This window comes from Lissotriton vulgaris, chromosome 7, assembly GCF_964263255.1.
Source record: "Lissotriton vulgaris chromosome 7, aLisVul1.2, whole genome shotgun sequence".
In the NCBI taxonomy this organism is placed as follows: domain Eukaryota; kingdom Metazoa; phylum Chordata; class Amphibia; order Caudata; family Salamandridae; genus Lissotriton; species Lissotriton vulgaris.
The window spans coordinates 487,263,881-487,285,149 of NC_141695.1; the positions used below are offsets into that span (position 1 = coordinate 487,263,881).

At 43.7% G+C, this 21,269-nt stretch overlaps 1 protein-coding gene across 2 annotated transcripts in view; it reads right to left on the bottom strand.

Moving 5' to 3' along the window:
* GAS7 (growth arrest specific 7) overlaps window positions 1-21,269 on the bottom strand; it is a 1,296,657-nt gene that overhangs the window by 416,351 nt on the left and 859,037 nt on the right. For both annotated transcript variants that reach the window (XM_086930551.1, XM_086930552.1), the window contains exon 5: window positions 5,785-5,838. In XM_086930551.1, the coding sequence (XP_086786677.1) occupies window positions 5,785-5,838 (54 nt within the window). The remainder of the gene's footprint in view (window positions 1-5,784; window positions 5,839-21,269) is intronic.

Sequence of the window (21,269 nt, forward strand, 5' to 3'; positions counted from 1 at the left end):
GAGTCCTCTCTGTTCCCGTGCCAAACAACCGAAATACATATCTCATGTTTTTAGTTCATGGACGTCCAACATACTGTATGTGCATCTAAATCAGTTTTCTTTTTCCTTCTGAAGTACTTGTCTGGGCAAGCATGCATGACAAGTTCAAGAGTTTTTACCCACTAATATGAAGTGACATTTTTCTGTCCCTCCTACTTAAATGGAGTTATATGTCATGGTTTAAGTGGCATGCTAGCACACCCTTGCTGGTATACATTCACTTCTATTTGACATTCACTCAAACCAGACCAGCCATTAGGCCTGATGTGCAGATTGCAAATGGGCAACATTTCTCTATTTTTGTATTTGAGTTGCTTCAGATGGCGTGCATGGGAAAGAGGAAAATAACTACCTCGCTTTTTGTTTTATCCTTCACTACTGTGATAGCACATAGTAATTTCTTTATGTCAGGAGAATTTTATTGAGCACATTTTTATAAACAAATGAACAGAGAGAAAAGATCACTCGGAGAATACAAGGGTCCAGTGTAAGATGTACAGTTCAAATGCATAAAGTCCTGGAGGGTTGGTCGAGACCTGAGGGTCTAGATTACTGATCCAAATCCAGGTGACAGATAATAAATAAGAGGAAAACAACATGTGGAGATTCGATAAACCCAAAGATGTATGGTGTGGCATACAAATAAGTGATAGAAGTAAAGAAAAATGAGCAAAACGAAAAGGGGGAAAGATGGGGCACTATTAGGTATAGAGACAAAACACATGTATCATTGTGTAAAGACCAAGGAGATCTTAGCGTGTGTAACTGCAGGTGCATTCCAGATCATATGCTCCATTCAGTCCAAGGGTTCAGCCCAGGGTTTTGAAAGGTTGTGATAACAGTTTTTTAATGAGCTGAAAACAGACACACTTTATGGAGTTAGCTATGTTAGTCATTTAGGGGACAAACATCGCATGCCCCAGACTTAGGCCTCAAATACAAATGCTCCAGAATGGTAGATGACATTTATAGTATCTGCTAAAACCCACCACAACAGGATTCATAATTTAACTGAGAATATCTTTGGTGTACATGAACTTCTAATCAGGAAGCAGCAGGGATCTCATATATATCAAAAGAGGGAGTGGAGAGGGATTATGTCTGTACAGACACATGGGGCGGATTCAATCTCCCCAGCTACAGTTAATAAACAAAGATAATTCACCCATGTAAGATAGATGAAAGACTGTATAACAAGATATGGAAATCAAGGGGGGGTTGTGCCTCTCACAATGGTGGGATGCACACAGTGCACACACCAAAAGGGCCCTTGGTGTCATGCTTCATCATAGGTGTCTTCGCATCCCTCTACGGAACGCGGCGTGCTACTGACCAGCGAATACGCTTGAGCACTGATATAATCGCTATGTGTAGTGTGTGAGGGTAGTGAAAGGTAGGATCAGAAGTGAATGGTAAGTGAGTGTTTAAAAAATACCTGGCAACTGAGGGCTACGAATAATTTTTTTATATACCTCTGTGCTGGTATTGTTAAAAAGGTGTGATGGAGGTATTGTGTAATTAATGTACATGACCTCCTAGGTGCGTCAACATGTATTGAGGCCTAAAGCCTCTTCTTCAGGACGGGTGCACAGATTCCTACCCTACTCACATGTGACAGTATAATACTGTTCATACATAAACGCTATTTATGTGTGGAATAAAGCCTAGTGTGCCTTCTATGGTACTTGGCCTTGCGTATTGAGATAATTCCTAAATCAATTTGCTAAATGAAGCCAATGGCATCAAGGGAAACAGAGGGGACCCCGTGCTCAATGGAGCTAAACGTAGTGGTGCTACCTGCTACAAACGTCCCTTCCGCGGCTCCGTTGGTGACAGCAGAGATCTACCAATCCAGGGTTGCTATCATTCCAAGGTCGCTCCTTGCAGCTCAACTGCAAACGTCCACCCCTTTAACATTACACGGTACACAGCAGAGCACTCATTAGCTAACAAATAAAATCACAACACAATCATGATATGGTTGAGGATGAGGTACAGTCAACTGTGGGTCGACCAATCATTATGGATCTCATGTTTGTAATGCCACTGTCCATCCTTCCATCCTTATCCTATCTCTAAATTATGACACTGTTCAGCATTATGGAGATTTTATTTTCACCTTGGTGCTCCTATCACCATTAAGTTTAAAAGGTATCATGACGATTGAGAGAGAGAGAGAGTCTTCAGCTAAAGATCACACATTTCCCCTATGGAAGAAGACACACAATCACAAGTTTTTAGGAGAATGAAGTGGTATATATAAACACCACTGTTCAGGTAAATAGAAGAGTTCAACGAATTGTAAACTATAACACGTTTTGTTTCCTGAATTCACAAAATTACAGCACACTTTACCCTACTGTTCCTAGCTGCCACAACTACTGTCTGCACACCTGTCAATCCTTTCTATCCTATTATTTGAACTCTGAGTGTTTTGTATCCCAGTTTATTTTTCATGAAGCCCTCCTGAGGGGGAGGGGAGGCTGAAGGTGGAGTGTATGTTGCTTTATAAAACAACATAGACGGTCTATGTATCACGGCAGAAGGTTGCCCTATCATGTCTATAGAGATAAGCACATGACTAAAGTACTAATATTTGCTGTATAGACTTCTACAATGCGTCAACAGCACTTAAGATGTTCTGAAAATACTTTCTGGCCAGTTCAGTTAGTATTTCCTTTATCTCTATAGTACATAACGGGCTACCAGCAGAATGGGCCAGATCCACAGTGATATTTTTTGCCATAAACATATGTTTATGACTCAGCCGCATGTAGCCATTGAGGCGGACGCAGTACTTCCCCTTCAGATACAGGCTATGGTTCTCTCTGGTGGCTTAGGTGGGCCTAGGCAGGAAATTAACCCCCCACTGTGCACGTCTTGGGCGTGGAGAGCTCTGGCTGCTAGAGCTCAGATCCCATACTTATATGCTCCTCTGTTGCCCATTGCTTCGCATCCGGGTATTTCGGTCGCTCGGGAACCCGCTGCATTGAAGGAGCTTGCAGTTGCGAGTATTATCCGGATGGGTGATCTGTACACGGGGAAGATTCAAAACTCTTAATGATGCCCAGAATAGCATTACTCTGTCCTTTATGTTTCGTTTCATGTACGGCAAGGTACGGCAAGCCGTACTAACTGTAAAACCGAACTTTCCAGAGGAGCCGATGACTCTTCGGGCACTACAGGCAATGCTGACCGGGGTGAGCCATAAGGGGCTTATCACAAGGCTCTACTATGCTTCTCAGCGGGAGCAGGAGTTGGAGGCCAACGATGATATGTGCTGCATGCTGCTCTGTTGAAACCTCTAATAAAAAACTTTAAAAAACCACAAAAAAAAACATATGTTTATGACTGAAACTAACTCCGTTTATGGATTTACTACTGCAGAATTCTTCACCACGAGTGTTAAGAATTCTGCATTGGTAAATTCCAAGCAAGGGGTGTGAGATGGCCGATTTAAAAGTGTGATTTACCTTGAAAGTTTCTGAACATCCACAAACTCAAATGTCTCTAGGTATTCACAAACTCTGAGCCAACACCTGCAGACCTTGAAAATGACCGGAAAAATACAAGAGCTGGAGTTACTCGCTTTACAGAATGGGAAGGGGAATAGCACACCGCCAGATTAAGTGGCGTGGTAAGGGAAAGATCTTCTTCCACAGGGAAAATGTTTTCCCTATGTGGGGGAAAAATATACATTTGCACAATGGACTGCATTTCCCCTCTGCATACATTTACACTGTGTAGATTTCAGCACAGGAGGAATGGGTGGGAGCCCGTGGGAGTTGTCCCCTGACATTCCGAGTACCAAATCTGAAAATCTGCACCTGGTGTCATTTTAGATCATGCTCCTGGGACTTTGGAGAGGTCATTTTCGGCATGTACTTTTAAGCTTTATTTTGTGACTCTGGCACAATGTCTGAAGCCGTATAGATATTGTAGAAAGACTACATTCTGAATTTTTCGTCATGGGCATTATGTTATGTGCATCACACTACAAACATAAATAAAGGACTATCTTTTTTGGGGAGGTGAACTTTTATAAAGCGCTGAAAAGACCCGAAGTTATCAGAGCGCTTTACATGATCACCAGTTACATTACATTACAGACGGACACATTAATTTTTGTTAGATGGAGTCATTTGCCCAGAATCACAGAATGTCGAGTGTCCCTGCCGAGACTCGAACCAAGTTCCCCGGCTCCCAGGTCGACCGCCCTAGCCGTTAGGCCACAGGCATTATTAGAAAATGATTTCTAATTGTTAGCAAGCTCTATAGGGCTATGCTGGTCCTGTAACAGCAGTGAGTGGAGGTCATTGGCATTGCAGTAGAGAATGGGACCACATGCAGAGCTGAGAAGAACTGACTCCTCCCCATTATAATGCATACATACAGTATATATGCAGATGCACACAGTGCAACCTGCTATTTGTAAACAATGTTGAGTGTGGGGAGGGCCAATGACAAAGAGAGGTGAACCAATGAGTGGGACATGATACCCTACACACCCATCAGTTATAGTTATAAATAGAACATTGCATAGCGCAACTGCTGATCTGGTGTATGCCATGGCATTTTTCATGGGTATTTATTTTATATAAATATTTAACAAAAACAAGGGAGCAAGGGGTAAAATGTGTGCAGTAAGGCAATAGCACATTGAAGAAGCGTTTAAGGCAAGAGTTGTATAAAGACACTGTAAAGTGCAATATGCAAGCGTTTTTCTCGTCATTTTTGCTGTACTATGATAACCAAATAAAATGTCTGCACTTTAGTAATACATCCGTGTTTAGTAATAGGCTTGGTCTTGGGCCACTCACACTCTGAAACATTAATATAATATATGTATATCACAATTATCCATATTGCATTACCTAATGTCTTGTGCGGAAAAAAATAATAATCGAAAAATAGACTTATTATAATAGAATAGTTGTCATACTGTTTCTAATTTGCAAGGGTTCAGCATGCAATGACGTGCATTCGAATCATATGTACAAAGCTGATGAGAGTAATATGTAACCAAGAATGGGCATGACCGTGAATTTTCACTGGGTACAGATCAAGATGGAAGGTTCGGCTTGTCTTACTTATTCAAAGCACTGGAATACATTTTCAGTGTTTCAAAATAAAAAATCTGCAATAGAGACTCAAAACACTGGAATGCATTTTCAATATTTCAAATAAAAACATCCGTCATGTTTTCTGGCAGACCTTTCTACAAGCAGCTACATTATACCTGAAGTCAACATGCCTTAACATTTGCTCTAAATTCATTACAATATACAGACAAGAATGCTGGCGTACAACTTGCTTAAACCACATGCAAACGAGCAGCCGCATAATGTCTCATAAAGAACAACTGATGATAGCAGTTATGCTTTAACTGCATAATTATCCGTGGCGCATTTTAATAGCAGCAAACATTGCTTATTTGCACCCTGCTGTTAATTAGTATTGTACATCAGCACCTCACCGCTTACTGTCCTAGTGGGGCTTCTGTGCACCCCTTGGGCAGTCGAAACCATTCAATACCTATTCATCAGTTGCTTTCAATGTAAACACGAGAATAAACCTGCAGATTTTTCACAAGATGAAAAGAAACGCAAGCATTCTGCACATTCAATCCATGCAAACTTCAGTCTACTGATGAACCGCATCATTTTGCACTGATGGCTACATTGCCATGGCAACAGTGTTGCCATTGATTAATGCTGGGCCGGACCAATGTTTTTGTGTACTCACCGTGAGTGTCGCCTCCTTGGTCTGTTTTTTCGTCGAAGACGGGGAGCCGGGACTCTGTGGAGAAAGGCAAGAGGGGTCATCAAAGCTGGACTCGATATCGGACATCTTTCGCGGCTTTGGGTTCAGCTGAGCGGCGCACGCTGCCCGGGTCCGCCACTGGCGGCGGAGGATTACAGGCGGCGCTGTAGCTACACCGTCACCATGTCCTGAGGTAACTGAGACAGCTGAAAACCTGGCCACGCGAGGCTCGCAGGCTGTGGCCAATGAGGCAACACACGCGCTCGCCTCGGCAGCATAATTCATACAAACCACATCCACACCTCCCGTTCCAATCAGGGATCCGTGCAGGAAGTTAACCCTTCCCTGACGAATAAACACACATTCTCCATCAAAGGAGTGCTGGCGAGGTCAGGAGATCTGAAAACCTAATTTATCTCGCTAATAGCCGCTGCAGTCCTGTACGGGTGCCTTTGTTTATTGTTGACACACTGTTAATGTTTCATAACCAACACAGGATTTGGGAGGTGTTCATTTTTAACTATTTCTTTCAAAGTTAAAATGCTTTATTTCATTAAGATTTAAGTTATTATCCTGTTTTGTCCTGATTAAATACAAACTCAATATTCCTGTTTTTTTTCCCCAAACATACCCTCTTGCAATAAAGTCTTTTGATTTTTACAGTGTATAATATTAAAACATCTACCCAATAGCAGGTCATCAATACAAACATAAAACTCAATTAATACTTTGGTATTTCTCAGTTTAAATTGCACAGTCGATTACAGTGACATCAGAACAACTCACTCCCTCTCATTGGCTCTTGTTCCCCTCTGCACCCGGTTGCTCACCCTTTAGAACATTCTGTGTACACACACAGGGCTGCTGAGGACAGCACAGCAGCAACCACCACAGAGGCACCCACCACAGAGGCACCCACCACAGAGGCACCCACCACAGAGGCACCCACCACAGCAGCACCCACCACAGAGGCTCCACCCACGAAAGCCCAGATTGCATACGTCATCACCGACACCATCCTGTTGATTTTAAGGTGTGCTTTAAATACCGCGATGCAGGGCTTTAAGTGGGATGAAAAAACTGGGGGGCCTCTCAAAGGGGCGTGGCCAATGTAATTAGGGGCGTGGCTTTAAATCACTTAAGCAAAAAATCTGTGCTTAGCATAGTGTGCCGCCTGACTTGTATTTTACTGTTTCCGTCATTGCAGCCAGATATTTGATACAAGTAACATCATAACTACAATAAGTAAGTAATATTGGCTTTCTCATTGGTTATTACTTGCAGAAGACAAATAAGCTGCAACTATAACTTGTATATAATATTGACAAAGCTTCCAATTAAATCCTTGATGACCCCACCACAATGTTGCTGCTCCTGAGTTTCAGAAAGAGAAGGGAAATCCAGAAAGAAAATGACTCTTAAAGGATTTCCCTTCCCCCACAACGCTCCCCTGGCATGACGTCATGCTGTAACTTCTCTACTACTGAGAAGTGAGCAGTGTGAGCAGCGCACCTCCATGTGCCTGGTGCTGTCTCGAAACGGGTCTCTATCAGGCTTTGTTTTGAGCCATGGCACTTTTTTTCCGGACTGCAGTGACCGCAAACAGCGGTCATTGCAGTCCGGGGAAAAAATACGGGCTGCCTGTGTCAGGGCTCAAAACAGAACCCGATAGAGACCCGTTTCGAGGTCCCATGAAAAAAACTGCCGGTGCTCAGACCCCTTGAGACCCGGCCCACTTAAAGCCCTGCCGCGATGGGATTGGCGTGCCTCTGGATAACTGCGCCAAGTCGAATGGACTCTTTTTGTATAAAACCTAGAAATACTCGACGTCTGGGGTCCTCAAACTTCCCCACATGTTAAGTTCTCACATTATGCACAATACTGCAATGAAAACAAGTGTGGGAAAACCCCGAATACAGACCCTCAGTCAGGCTTTATCGATGCCACCTCACCCTCCTATGTCCACAGACAGCATTAACCCTTGATGACAAGTGTAGCAGGGCCAAGCCTGGAGGTTGACAAGCAGTGGCCCTGCCCGCCATCCTCCAGGCATGGCCCTGCTAAATGCATCAAATGTGAAAGCACTGCACTTGTTCCCCTCCGATGTCTTGGCACAGCTGGTTCTTGGGAGTGGTGTGTCGTGAAGGCACTGGATTCCCGAGACAGCCAAACCACTGATACAAATGGAATCACACAATATGTGTGTGTGGTACCATTTGGGAATCTTCTGTGTGTACCCATCATCTATTCTTAAAAGAAATCTCATGAAAGCGCTGGGCCTGCAGGACAGATCAACTTTTATAGCATGGGCAAAAGGTAGCAAACAGGCTGGCAGGGCTGGCGCTAAGTCAGTCATTGTTCCTTTTTTCTTGCTGTTGCGGCTCTTTGGGGTCCGGGCTTCGTAGGTCGTCAGGAATCTGACTTCAGAGTCTGGGGTTGCCACCTAATTATTATATTTAGGGATGTTACAGGGGAGTGACAAGTAGGGATCAATGGGTCCCTTACCTGGGGTGTCTACCCCCTCTATTTTCCCACCCTTCTCTGGGACGGGGCCTAGTCCTAGCCATGATTGGTTAAGTCCCTCTATCTTCAAGATGGTGAGCACTGAAAAATGTGCTTCACTTTGCCTCTAACACCTGAGGGTGGAGTTGGCAAAGGGGGACAAACCTTCTATTCTCACTTAGTTTTCCCGCTGGTTCCCCCGCTAAAAGTGGGGGTTTGAACTAGGTGCTGCCATCTGCTGCTAGCAGCAGAGGCTGGGATCGCATTACAAAGGAGGCAAGGCTTTTGAAGCTTCCCTTTTCACACACTATGCCTGCCTGGGGAAGGAGGTGTGACACACTTCTGCCCAGGATGGGATTTGCTTCTGGTCTCAGAGAGCAAGGGCTCTCACCCCAGGGGTACAGAAACATATCTGGTGATGGTAGGCTTCCTAAAGTCAGTCAGAAACCACACCAGGGTTGGTAGGTTTTCAGGGGGCACCTGTGAGGTGCCCTATGTATACGTTTTTAATAAATCCAACTCTGGCATCAGTGTGGGTTTATTAAGAGGAGTTGTTTGGTACCAAACACTCACACGTTGAGAGAAGCCATCATGGTACTGGGGAACTTGAGTTGTGGAGTTTCCAGCCCATTAACTCTCTATGGCTTCCCTGGCACTTACAATACTAAACATAGACTTACATTTTGTAGGGGTATGTCTGCTCAGGCAGATATGCCCATACCTGAGATATATACACACTGCCTTGGGGCTTGTTAGACCTGCTAGAGAGGTGAGTGACTTATATCTCAGGCAGTGCTTCTTCTCAGGCAGTGCTTCTTGACTGTTGCATGTCGACTGTCGTTTATCTGTGCACCAAGGCATGCAGGCTGCAGGGGCAGTTTGAACGGCTTTGGTGAGGGGTCCTTAGGGGATCCTCTTCAGTCCCAAAGCCCTAGGTACCAGGGGCACTCAGAGGGGGGTCTGAAGTTTTGCCAATTGTGGTACAGTTTTAGGGAAGGAACTCTGGCACAGGGGACTTGGTTGGCAGCTACCCGGTGCACTTGCAATCAAAACCACACCATTTTCCAGGAAAAAATTGGGGGGCTAACCAAGTCAAAAGAGGCACTTTGTCACACGAAAGGAACAGCATTTCATAAATATTTTGGCAAGTCTGTTTGCAAATTGGAAATGAGAGGACTTTGGACATCAATATGTTACACTGAGTGAGCCATGTGACTGCCAGGAGAAGAACATCTAAAAGAGTATCAGTATCCTTAGTACAAGCAATGGCTTATGAATACGTCATTTGTGTACAGCACACAAAGGAAGCAACTTGTAGAACAGCGTTCCAACTTCAAGGCAGGGTGTCTCATTTTTAAATCAATTCAGATGGGGAGACCTGCTTTTGTCTCTGACCATATTCAAAGACACATACTCAGCCGCAATCTGAGGTTATATTTTGCCAATCTTCTCACCACCCACACCGTTAAAAGGAAGACAATTGATGCCACAAGGTTTGCTTTGTGTATGTTAGACATAGGGCCTGGTCACACACCACATCTTGTGTGCGCTACTGAAATGATGATTGAATTGGTGATGTCACTTATTATATTAACAGTGTTGTCAAGTGAGGAGTCACAAGCAGTGTAATGTAATGAATCTGTTAACAGGAGAATATACGTGACTTGAGGGCTTTAACATTTAAAACTCTTCCAATGGTGTTTTCCAGGTTATTTGTAAGGAAAGCAGTCTAGGTTAGTGTGGATCTAAAAATAAAGGTAAGTTCAGACAACACTCTGCATTACCCAGCCACAAGATGGTGAGATAAATAGGAGAGTGAGTATGAGAATGTGTGTGTGTACTGAATATATGTATTATTAAGACTATTATATGTACAATTGACACTTTGTGTGTTTTTCTCACTCCTGCTCTCGTTAAATGTCTGATGATGAATAATAAGTGCTGGTGGGCCCATCAACAACATCTGGCGCAGATTAAACACAGGGGATGAGAAGTAAGTAGTAGCAGACACAATTGGGGACACAGCAACGAGCAGGCAGCAAAGAAGTATGTTCTTGTACAATAGCCCCTAATACACTTCAATACAAGCAATTCAAGTGGAAGCTGAAGGATAAACACTAAAAGCCAATAGCATCAACCAAGAGAGAAATACTCCACTAGGTGAGCAACACACACTTGACAAAGTATCAAGCCAATGGCTAAATGAGGCTGGTCAAAAAAGGCCAATGGTTGAAAGGGGCCCTCCCAGAGCCCACTCTATGCATATTGAAATCAACGCGTCAAATAAGCACTGGATCATCCAAAGCCAGACCTAAATTCCACTTGTGAACCAGAGTTATCCCTTGGAGGGTGACCCCTCCCTTAAACTGAGAAAAAGGTTTATCGTTCAGGAGCAATAGTTACTATATCATTGATCCCAGAGTTTTCCATGGTTGACTTAATGTCAAGTAAAGAATGGATAGAGGTTTTATCAGTGTTCTTTATCTGTTTTCTAGATGTGTAAATTGTTATATATTACTGTTAAGGGTGATTTCTTGGTGCTGTGAAACAGACAGATGCGATATAAACCTCATTATCAAGACATACGTCTCAGGGGCTTAGCAATGGTGCCATGCCCTCAAAAGCAAGCCATGATAATTGACCTGTTGCGGGTACAGTGTAGGGACGTATGGTCTATATGAGTAGCATAGGACGTGTATAAGAAGCCTGCAGGAGGGCCAGCGGCCACGAAAGCGCGAGGGAGGAATAGAACGAGGGAGGCAAGGGTGGGCGTGCAAGAGGCGTGCTTTTGAGGACGTGGACCAGTGCTGGGACCCATGAAAGGGGTGCACGAGGCGTGGAGGGAGATGGCCCATGGAGCGGACATGCGTGCTGGAAAGAATGGAGAAGGGAGAATAAACAACGCTACACCACTAGTTCATACCGAACATCAGGAGAATGTTCTCCCAAGCTAGGGAAGTATTTTAAAGTAGCCACAGCTAATCTCGAAGCACTTTGAAATAAACTCATTGCAAGGCATCATTTTGCGTTTGATTTGAAATATAAAACTGGTGAATGCTGTTTGTTCTCCTCCTAATAAATCATCACTGCTTTTGAAGAGATGGATCCATATCTGACATCATAATTTAAACGTTCGGGTATGAATTGTGTCCTGAGCTCTACCTTTCAGAAATATGTCATGTTGCTTAGTAACTTGCCTCAAAACGAATCTGCCCCCTCCTGCCGCCAAACACACGCTATAAATAGAGACTGCTAGGGTATACACAGGGAAGCAACACTGTGGCGCGGGCGGAATCCTCTGAGAGAGCGAGGAACTCGAGAGACAGGTAAGGTTCACCTGGCAGTCACCTGTGATACTGGCGGTTCTTTGCAGCCAGCCGAACGCCGAGTTTAAATGTCCTTAAAATGATGTGTTCTGCGCTCAATAGACTGCTGTAAATCAAACGGAAGTAACTACAAGCCAGCATGTCACAGCGCACCAATCCACACCCAAACACGGCGGGCGCACGTCCAGCTAGGCTGAAAAGCGCGTTTACATGTTAAATATCTTTGATAAATATTTGACGATATCTGCGATTGCGAAATTTTTCCAAGATGCCAGTTTTATCGTACAAAGCAGTAACACTCGTGGCAAAGCAGGGTGTGGAGGAACTTATCACAGTGATGCAGGGGTGCAACTAGAGTCAAATTTCGGGGGGGCTAAGAAAAAATTTCGGGGGGGCTGAACCTTTAATTAGTAGGCAGAGTGAAATTAGAAGGGGTGAAACAACTGCAAGGCCTAATTAACATTCAAATGGTCTTTTAAAGACCTGTGAAACGTTCGGGTGCTGCTCTTTGTGTGCCCGGGATCTGTCTCATCCCGGGCTGACACACACGAGGGGGTGGGTGGGGGGGGGGGGGGGGCTGAAGCCTGGTGAGTTCAATGGGTGTTGCGCGCCTGCAGTGATGGCATCTTTCGTGATACACACACACAGACGATTTTGTGTGTTATTTGTCACTAACTAGAAAAGGAAATAGTATTTTTAAGCAAATAAAATAATGGTATACACTAACCATGGGTGGTGAGTTTCCCGCACTCTGTGTTACATGGAGCCGCGGAGTTCCGAAAAACTCCGCTCCGCGGAGCAGAGTTTTTTTCCTCGCTCGTGTTAGTCAACGTCCAGTTGGCGACTACGAGCGAGGAAAATCAACCTCCCGGTCAGATTTTCCCTCGTTCGCAGTCGTCAACATCAAGTTGGCGGGCACGAGTGTGGAAAATAAACGTCCCGGTGAGATTTCTCAAAGCTGGGTGGTCAGGTTTCTCATTGAAAGTGGTCGTGTATGGTCGCGACCGCTCGCAATGAGAAACTGCGTGTTTGCATTGAGAAAGCGGACGCTCGAGTAAAAATCTACTCAAGCGGCAGAAAAGGGAAAGAAGGGACCGCTTGCGCTGTGCAAGGTGCCGTAAGCAATTATTGCACAGTTCGGACAAGCATCCGCACTGTGCAATCTCCGCAAACAGGATTTTTCTATGGAACTCCGTCGCTTGTGGAGCTCCGTGTAGTGCGGCAGAGTTTTTTTGCCACTTTGCAGAGTTCCACGTAGTGCAACTCCACAAACTCTGTCCAGGGTTAGTATACACACAGTAATGTAACCAAGTAATTATAGCCACAGCTAAGCACAACAAGGTAGAACGCACAGAAGTCGGAGGAACATCAGTACAGTGGGTCTGATGGGGGTACAATGCTCTAAAAATGCTAAAATGATATTGTATTTTATTAAAACATATATTTCTTGTTGCCTCAAAGTGGGGCACTGAAGCGCTTGCTTACATGGGACGCACTCTATGTCACATAGGCTTGTTGTTGGACGCGTGTTGTCTGTTTTGATCCTATGTGGGAAGCGTTTTCATGCATGAACACATCCAAGATGCAGTTGTTGTGTTATGTGATGTAGCAGTTAACAGTGTGGTGCATGACGAGGTGAGAGAGACAGGTGCACAGTTCACTGTTTTTCGTAAGCTAGCAGCCCTGTAGATCCCTTCATGGAATTTCTTATGGTCATAGTTCACTGGCTGATTTGTACGTTCAGAGATATTTTGTTTAAATGTTGATGACCTGAGGAGGCATATTAAATATATTAGGCAGCAGAGAAATGTCTAGATATCTTCTTGGATGGACTTCTTTTTTACTACCATCCCATATCTGATTATAATTGTGAGATGTAACGAAGGGGTCACCGTTTGAAGATCCTTGGTACATGCAGTGGTGAACTAGATTAGAGTCCTCCAATTGGCCAGCAGTATATTTCAAGTCTCCTCAATCATTTCACGCAGGTTTATTTGGTGATGGCGGGTTTTCTGGCTGGTACAGTATATTGTGATGGAAAGACCTGTAGCATTTAAGTGAGTGTAAGAGTATTAGGACAAATAAAGTAGCAATTATATAGCCTGTATGCACTACAATCAACTGTAATATGCTAAGTGTTCTGGTGTGCGCGAGAAGGATTATAAATGAAATTACATTACTATATATCACTCAGGCTAGCAATAACTGAGCCCTTCATCACTTACAAGGATATAGAAATTACTGTGCTGGTTCTATATATGTGGGCTGTTAACTATATATAGTGCTTGCAGGTTCTCTTATCATTCTGGGTTGCATTGCAGGGTTGTGCGATGAAGTGACTGTTTTGAAAATAGATGTGTTCAAATCCCTTCCGAAGTATATATGCTCCTAAATGTTTCAAGTCTTGGTGGGTTGGGAGTCCAAGAGCTTGGCAGCATGTATTTAGAAAGCATTGCCTCCTATGCATTTCTTATGGTAAAGTTGTAGATGATCTGTGCTGCAAGCTTGGACCACAATATTCTGTTATGTTTGCATTGTTTCAATTCAATTTATAGGAATAGCGATCCTTTCCCTTGTAACACTCTGGGGACAATGCACAGTGCCTTGTACATTTCTCTTCTAGCGATAGATAACCAGTGGAGCGGGTGCAGGACTGGAGTCATGCATTCTCGTAGATGAAGGCAGAGTCTGGCTGTAGCATTTTGGATTAAATGTAGTTTATGTATGAAAAAACTGGTAGTAGACATTTGGGTGTCTTCAAATTAGGAGAAATGTTATGGTGTTTTAAGATCTTTTTTTCTTTTTGGGAAGTGCAGCTGTGTGTGACTTATTGTGTGCACATGTTGTTTATCCATAGGAAAGGGTGTTTTTATGTAAAGTTTTAATGAAATGAATTTTATAGCACTAAGGCAAAATACTGCATACAGTTTAATGGTCTGTCTTGATCGCACAGTGGCATCAGACAATTATGTGGGAATCACCAGTGGAGGGTCCTTGGCTACGCCCACGTTTGGAGCCAGGAGTTTGTATTTTGATTGTGCAAAAGTTGTGTGCTACCACAAAAAATGTGCTGGCCCTCCACACAGATGTGATTGTTCGTATTATTTATCCAGCTGCATGCGCTTGAATTTTCGGGGGCACTACATGACACCTTAATGCTTTTAAAGAGACTTAGATAACTAGATAATCAATTGTGTTTTTTTCTGGCATTAGTGCAGATGGAAGGAGGACAGTCCTTAACCTACACAGACTTTTAGTTTGGCATGACAGTGCAACAGTCACCTTACCTTTTAAACAACATCAAACATTTTCTACAGTTCATTGCTTCCACACAAATACATATCCATTCCCATGCTATCTACTTGTAATACTTCACATTACCATACAGTATTCCATTAAAGTCAGACCAATGCTTGCTCAGCAATAGGGGATGTTGGACTTGGTATTTGCTGCAGAGGCATCCCCAGACTTTTTGCCTTCACTCCTCCATATTTACTCAACTTGTTTTGTGGGCCTTAGGAATCTGCACACATTACCACTGCTAACCAATGCTAAAGTGCTTGTGCTCTCTCCTTATAATGTGGTGGAATGGGCTTATACCAAATTGGAGTATTTAATGTACTTGTATGTCACTTACCTGTGCCCTGGGCCTGGAAATTGAATGCTACTAAGAGGCCTGCAAGACTGATTGGGCCACCCATGTAAGTAGCACTTTAAACATGTCTCAGGACTGCCATTGCAGCATATGTGTGTGTGCAGTTTTAATCTGCATTTCGACCCGACAAATTAAACCTTTTGCCAGGTAAGAATCTTCCTTTTTAATACATAGTGGTCACCCGTAGAGTAGGCCCTGTATGTATTTAAAAAGTAGAGCATCTACTGCTAAGTTTTTCATGTCCAATAATATAAAAGGAAGTTTTGTTTTTCATTAAAGCAAGGCCTACCTCTCCCATAGGATAACATTGGAATTACCTTACTACATTCTATAAGTGTAATTTCCAAATGGTACTAGGTACCCAGTTCATGTTTGGTGTCTTTGGAATTGTTTTGAAAAATCCTAGCTGATATGAAGTCACAATTTGATTCATAATTTTGAAAATACCACTTTTGCAAAGTTGGCATTCTCTGGGTGCCTGAAGCCTGTCTCTGGGCCACATGACTGGGTATAGTTAACAGCTGAACTGTGTGTATTCCTCATAGACAGCCATAAAGAATGGGAGTTTAGTTGTGACTGAATGGGCCATCACTGACATGATAGGAGGGAGGATCTGGACCCAGCCCCACTTACACTTGAATAGCCTGTGCTCTGGCTCCAGAAAAACAGCTGCATACCCCTTGCAGTTAGTCTGGAGCCAGAGCCAAGAATGGAGGGCACCTCTGTTCTTCAGAGGCATGCCTCTAGAAGCGTCTTCCACTTCAAAGGTTTTTGTTTTGGACTGATAAGAGCCTGGCAACTTATTGAAACAAAGGTTTTGCAAAAACGTGACAAAGCAAAAGAAGCAATAAAGCTTGTGTAGAAAAGCGGTGTGGTTATGAGACCTCATCATGTAATAATGTGACAAATCTTATGAGATCCAGTTAGGTTTCTTTAATAAAACTCTTAGCTCAGTCCTGGGTGGCTGTGGCACAGAGCAGTAAGGCTTAATCAAAGGAACAAGTTTAGAACATTTAAAAGTAACAAAATAGTAACTAAGCAGGACATACAAGGCAATACAATTATGACAGTAGTTTATAAAAATTAAGTGTTTTTTATCTTAAAATAGAGACAAACAAAAATCTTTTGTGGGAAACTGGAGATATGAATTTTTACAGGCAAGTAAATCGCTCTGTCCAGTACAGTTACTTTTCTTCAATTGGATGGGCCACAAAGGGTTGGGCCAGTCCCAGGGACCACTGGGGTTCAGGGAGGCAGTTACATGTCGGGGTCCAGCAGTCTCAGGGTCTTTTCTGAATTTTTATCCCGTACAGTGATCCAGCTACTAAGTAGTCGTGATGCTTAGGATGTAGGATGATGAGGATGCTATAGAGAACCAGTGAGTATTCATGGGGCCACCCTGGCCCCCGAGTACCAAGCGTCATCTCCAACCTCAGTGCTCGATCTCCCAAGATACATCAGGTAAGTCCAAAGCAGGTCCAGTCGCCACTGGTCAAGTGGCTCCCAGTTACAGCAGGTTCCATGGTTACTTACAGGTAAGTAAGCCTTTTCATTTGGAGGGCCAGAGACCAATTTGACCTCAGCTATAGATCATATTAGCTTGATGGCACTCCAGAAGGATGCGGACTCAGTCGCCCAACAGGCATTTTGGTGTCCAGCGGCGGTCAGGTTTTCCCGAGTAGCTGAGCTCTCAAGGAGGGCAGGGTCCTTTAGCTTTTGGTGATCCCGAAACTTAACAGGAGGCTAGCTCACTAGCCCTTGGAGTCACTTTGTCAGCCCTGGCACAAGTGGAGCTCTTTTCCTTGAGTGACCATTTAGATAAATGGGGTGACCCAGTATAAAGTCAAAGGACCTGGGTATCGATTGGTAAAGGAAACAGTGGTCCTAGACAAAAGTATTTTTACCAAACAATGAGAGAAAATTAGTACAGTTTAGAGAAGAGATTAAATCATCTGGTAGGAAGTGTGTGTATTACATAAGCACGTTCCACTTTGGTGAATTATTTAAAGGAAAAGGCACCCAAGGAGTGGCTTGATTCTTACACATTGGTTTATTTAAGGACAAATCCTATGCATTAAATTTAGAACGAACAAACAAACAAAAAAGAGCATAATGTCAAGCATGTAATGTTCAAACGGTTACTTCCAAGGAAGGCAAGAAAAGTGAAAGTTGGTGCTCATGTGAGACAGAAAGATGATAGATGAAGATCATCAAAGCCATTTATAAAAAAAGCAGTTCAAATTCCTAGATATTTGTGGGTTCTGGCTCTGGTTCCCAATATGACCAGTAACCCTACTGTAGTGGGCCTGGCACAAGATTAGATTCACAATACGTGTTTCAAAAATTATGATTCAGTCAGATGCACAGCAAAATGTCATCTGTGATTTGGGGTAGGGGACAAGGGGTTTACATATAAAGTGCAGGCTCGATTGGTAGATGTCGACGTTTCAACCCTAGTGCAAAAGGTTGAGTCTACTCCTCTGCTGTATGTCTTCCTCAGGACAGGTGGAAGGGGACCTATGTAGATCGTGTCATATACGATGCCCCCGGAAGGTGGGTAATCCAATTTAGCAGTAGTGCAATAAAGTCAAAGCTATTGAAAGTCATACCGGGACAAAAAGGGAATAAATCCCTGAAATTCCGCTGTATGAAAAAGGCGGCGTGAGACTTCCAATCTTAATTGTAACCTGGAATAAAGTGCTCCTCAGAAAATCCTATGTGGAGCACTTACGCCTCCGTCCGTGTCTCCGTCCTTGAGTGGGAACAGCCGGTGCAGTCCTCTTTGTGGGTCCATCGGGTACAATAGGTGCAGTCCAATCCAGTCTTTGGTGCAGCTTATCTTTTCTGGGTTCAGGGGGCAGCAGGGTAGTCCTTCTGTATTCTTTCAAGACCAGAAGTGATCTGAGGACTGAGTGCCTTGAGAGTTTGTGGTAGGGCAGGCCTTGCTGACCAATGGGGCAACAGTGCCCATCAGGCAACCCTTCCCACTTTACATCAATTACCAGGGGGGTTGGCCAAAAACAAACCCAGAATACCCTTCTCTGCATAAATCCAAGATGACTCAGGTCTTCTTCCCCTGTGTGAAGCTCTGGGGACACCCTTAAGGTATACCCAGCATAAAGAGCCACACCATCATGTGTTGTTATGGTCAGGAATGAATGGGAAAAAACAGCATGCGGTTCCCAAATTCAAGCCAATTTCTATGACCATTTTCATCTGCTTTAATCAGGGAAAAAATGTGCACACAAGCACATTTATTTTTACTGGGTATGTTCCTGGAAAAACTTGAATGGGATTGGCCGGTATCTCACGCAGAGATATTGCTTTGTCTAGCTCAAAATCAAGGCACTTGGTGGATGGAAGTTCAGACAAAGGGCTATTAGACAGGAATTTTGGTTTGCAGCTGCAAACACACAGTTGTTGATATGTCAAGCATGGACGTTATTTAGGGAACGAAGTTGCAATCCTTTATTTGCCTCTTACAGCCACTGGTACTGCCCTTGCAACCCATAACTTCAGTGAATGATAAACTAGTACCCAGATCCGGCACCAAGCTCCACCGTCCATAATTTCTGCTCATTTGTCAATCTACGAATAGTGAATAATATATCAGTATTCACTAATTGTGTAATAAAAAAAGAAGCACCAGCAACTAGAATGCAACCTTAAATGGCAGCAAATGTATGTGACATATAATGCGTTTAAATCTATGGGGTGTGTGTGTATGCAAATGAAACTGTTTTTGTGAGAGTGTGTGTGAGTTTGTCTAGGTGTGAGCATGTGGGTCTGTTTGTACGAGTAAGCATGTGTTTGAATTAAAGCGATTAACTGACCAGTAATGAATGAGATTGCGTATTAGTAAGTAAGAATGAGGGAGTCTGAGTGAGTGAGAGTAAGCAAAAGAGAGACTGCAAGTGAGTGAGTGAGAATTATGAGTACGAATGTGAGTGAGTGAGAGAGAGTAAGTGAGCTTGAATGGGTCAGTTAAAGTGAGAATAAATGAGAAAGAGTGTGTGCAAGAGAGTGTGTGTAAGTATGAGTGAAAGATACACTGAATGATAGGGAGTGTGAGTAAATGATTTACCGAGTGAAAATGATTGTGAGTGAGAAAGTAGGAATACGTTTGATTAAGAGTGTCTGTTTCACGGTAAATGAGAGAGTGAGTTGAAAAGAGTCTGTAATAATGAATGAGTGAAGTAAGTGCATAAAAATGAGTGTGAGTGAGTGAATGTGAGTTTGAGAAAGAGGTCTTATGCTAGCAAGTCTGCTGTTGGCCCTGGCACACTGAAGGAACTTCTTGGCATATAGAGGCATATGTGACAAAATACAGACCCTGGCTGTCTACAAGTAATTTATTTATTTATTTATTTATTTTTAAAGTTTTATATAGCGCGAACAAGATCTTTGCAGATATCAGAGCGCTTTACAGAAACAGTAGGTAGGATAGACAAGACTCTTAAATCAATATGAGATTCCGTAGACAGTGAGTTGCAAAAATAGGGTATCAATCATACAAGAGTATACAGAGTAATAACAATCAAGAAACAATCATATGGAAGCCGTACAATGTCTACGCGGATAAGATTAAAGCACCCCAGAGGGTGAGTAAACACAATGTTGAAGGCAGAGCATTAGTCAGTAGTGGGTGTGTTGCAGGTTATTGAGGCCGATAATGTGGGAGCCAAATGCTGTCATTGTTCCAGTATCAATAGTGTTTAGGTGTATTTAGCCATAAGGATGGCCTTCACCTCTTTCTTGAAGAGTATAGTGGACGGGATAAGCCTGGTTTCTGGCGGGAGTGCATTCCAGATCCTAGGAGCCATTCCAGAGAAGGAGCGTTTGTATGTTTTTTCCTTCCGGAATCTCCGTGGTTTCAGGAGGAGAGTGTTTGTGCTTCTGTTGGATCTTGAGCCTCCTGATATGGTCAGCTTATGAGAGAGGTAGTTGGGTGCCTTGTGGTGTACGGCCGAGTGTGTCATACAGGCAATTTTCAACTGAATTCTGGCTTCAATAGGCAGCCAGTTCAGGGCTTTTAAGTCAGGGGATATATGCGAGTGTTTTCTTAAGCCAGTGATGAGTCTCGCGGCCGCGTTCAGGGAGGCTCTTAGGGGGGCCGTTGTTGTCAGGGGGAGCCCGCTGAGAGCCACAATTCCGTAGTCTATGCGAGGAATGACTAAGGCTTGTACCACAGTTTGGAAGTCCTTGGGTGGTAGGAAGGGTTTGAGTTTTCTCAACGCGTTGATTTGGAAGTTGGCTCCTTTAGTTGCTATGCTAATATGCTGCTGCATGTCGAGATTGGAGTCCAGTGTGATGCCAAGCGATTTCGCTGAGTCCACGATGGTGGGTTGGACATTGAGTGCGGTTAGATGATTGAGCCAGGTTTGGGTGATGGCCTTTTTCGCAGGAGGAGAGATCAGAAGGAACTCAGTTTTCAGAGCATTTAGTTTGAGGTGATTGTCGGCCAGCCAAGCTTGGGTGTTTCTTAGTGTGGCATTCAGCAGTTTGATGTCTTCAGGGGATTGAAGCTTGAGGTAGAGCTGAGTGTCATCGGCGTACATATGGAAATGTACCTTAGAGGATTGGAGCAAGGTGGTGAGTGGTTCCATGACGAGGTTGAACAATGTGGGGGATAGGGAGGAGCCTTGCGGGACGCCCAGTGTTACTGGCACAGGCGAGGACAGTGAGTTGTTGATCTTGAACCTCTGAGAACGGTTGTGCAGAAAGGACGTGAACCATTTGAGAACCGTCCCGGATATGCCCATTCTGGTATTTAGGAGCTCCAGTAGATTCTCGTGTTTGACCGTATCAAATGCTGAAGAAAGGTCAAGAAGGATGAGGAGGCAAGACTCATTGTGATCAAGGATTTGGAGGGCATCATCTATTATGTGTGTCATGGCCGTTTCCGTGCTATGCTTTGCTCTGAATCCAGATTGGTGAGAGTTGAGGAGGTCAAACTGCTCAATGTGTTTTGTCAGTTGGAGTTG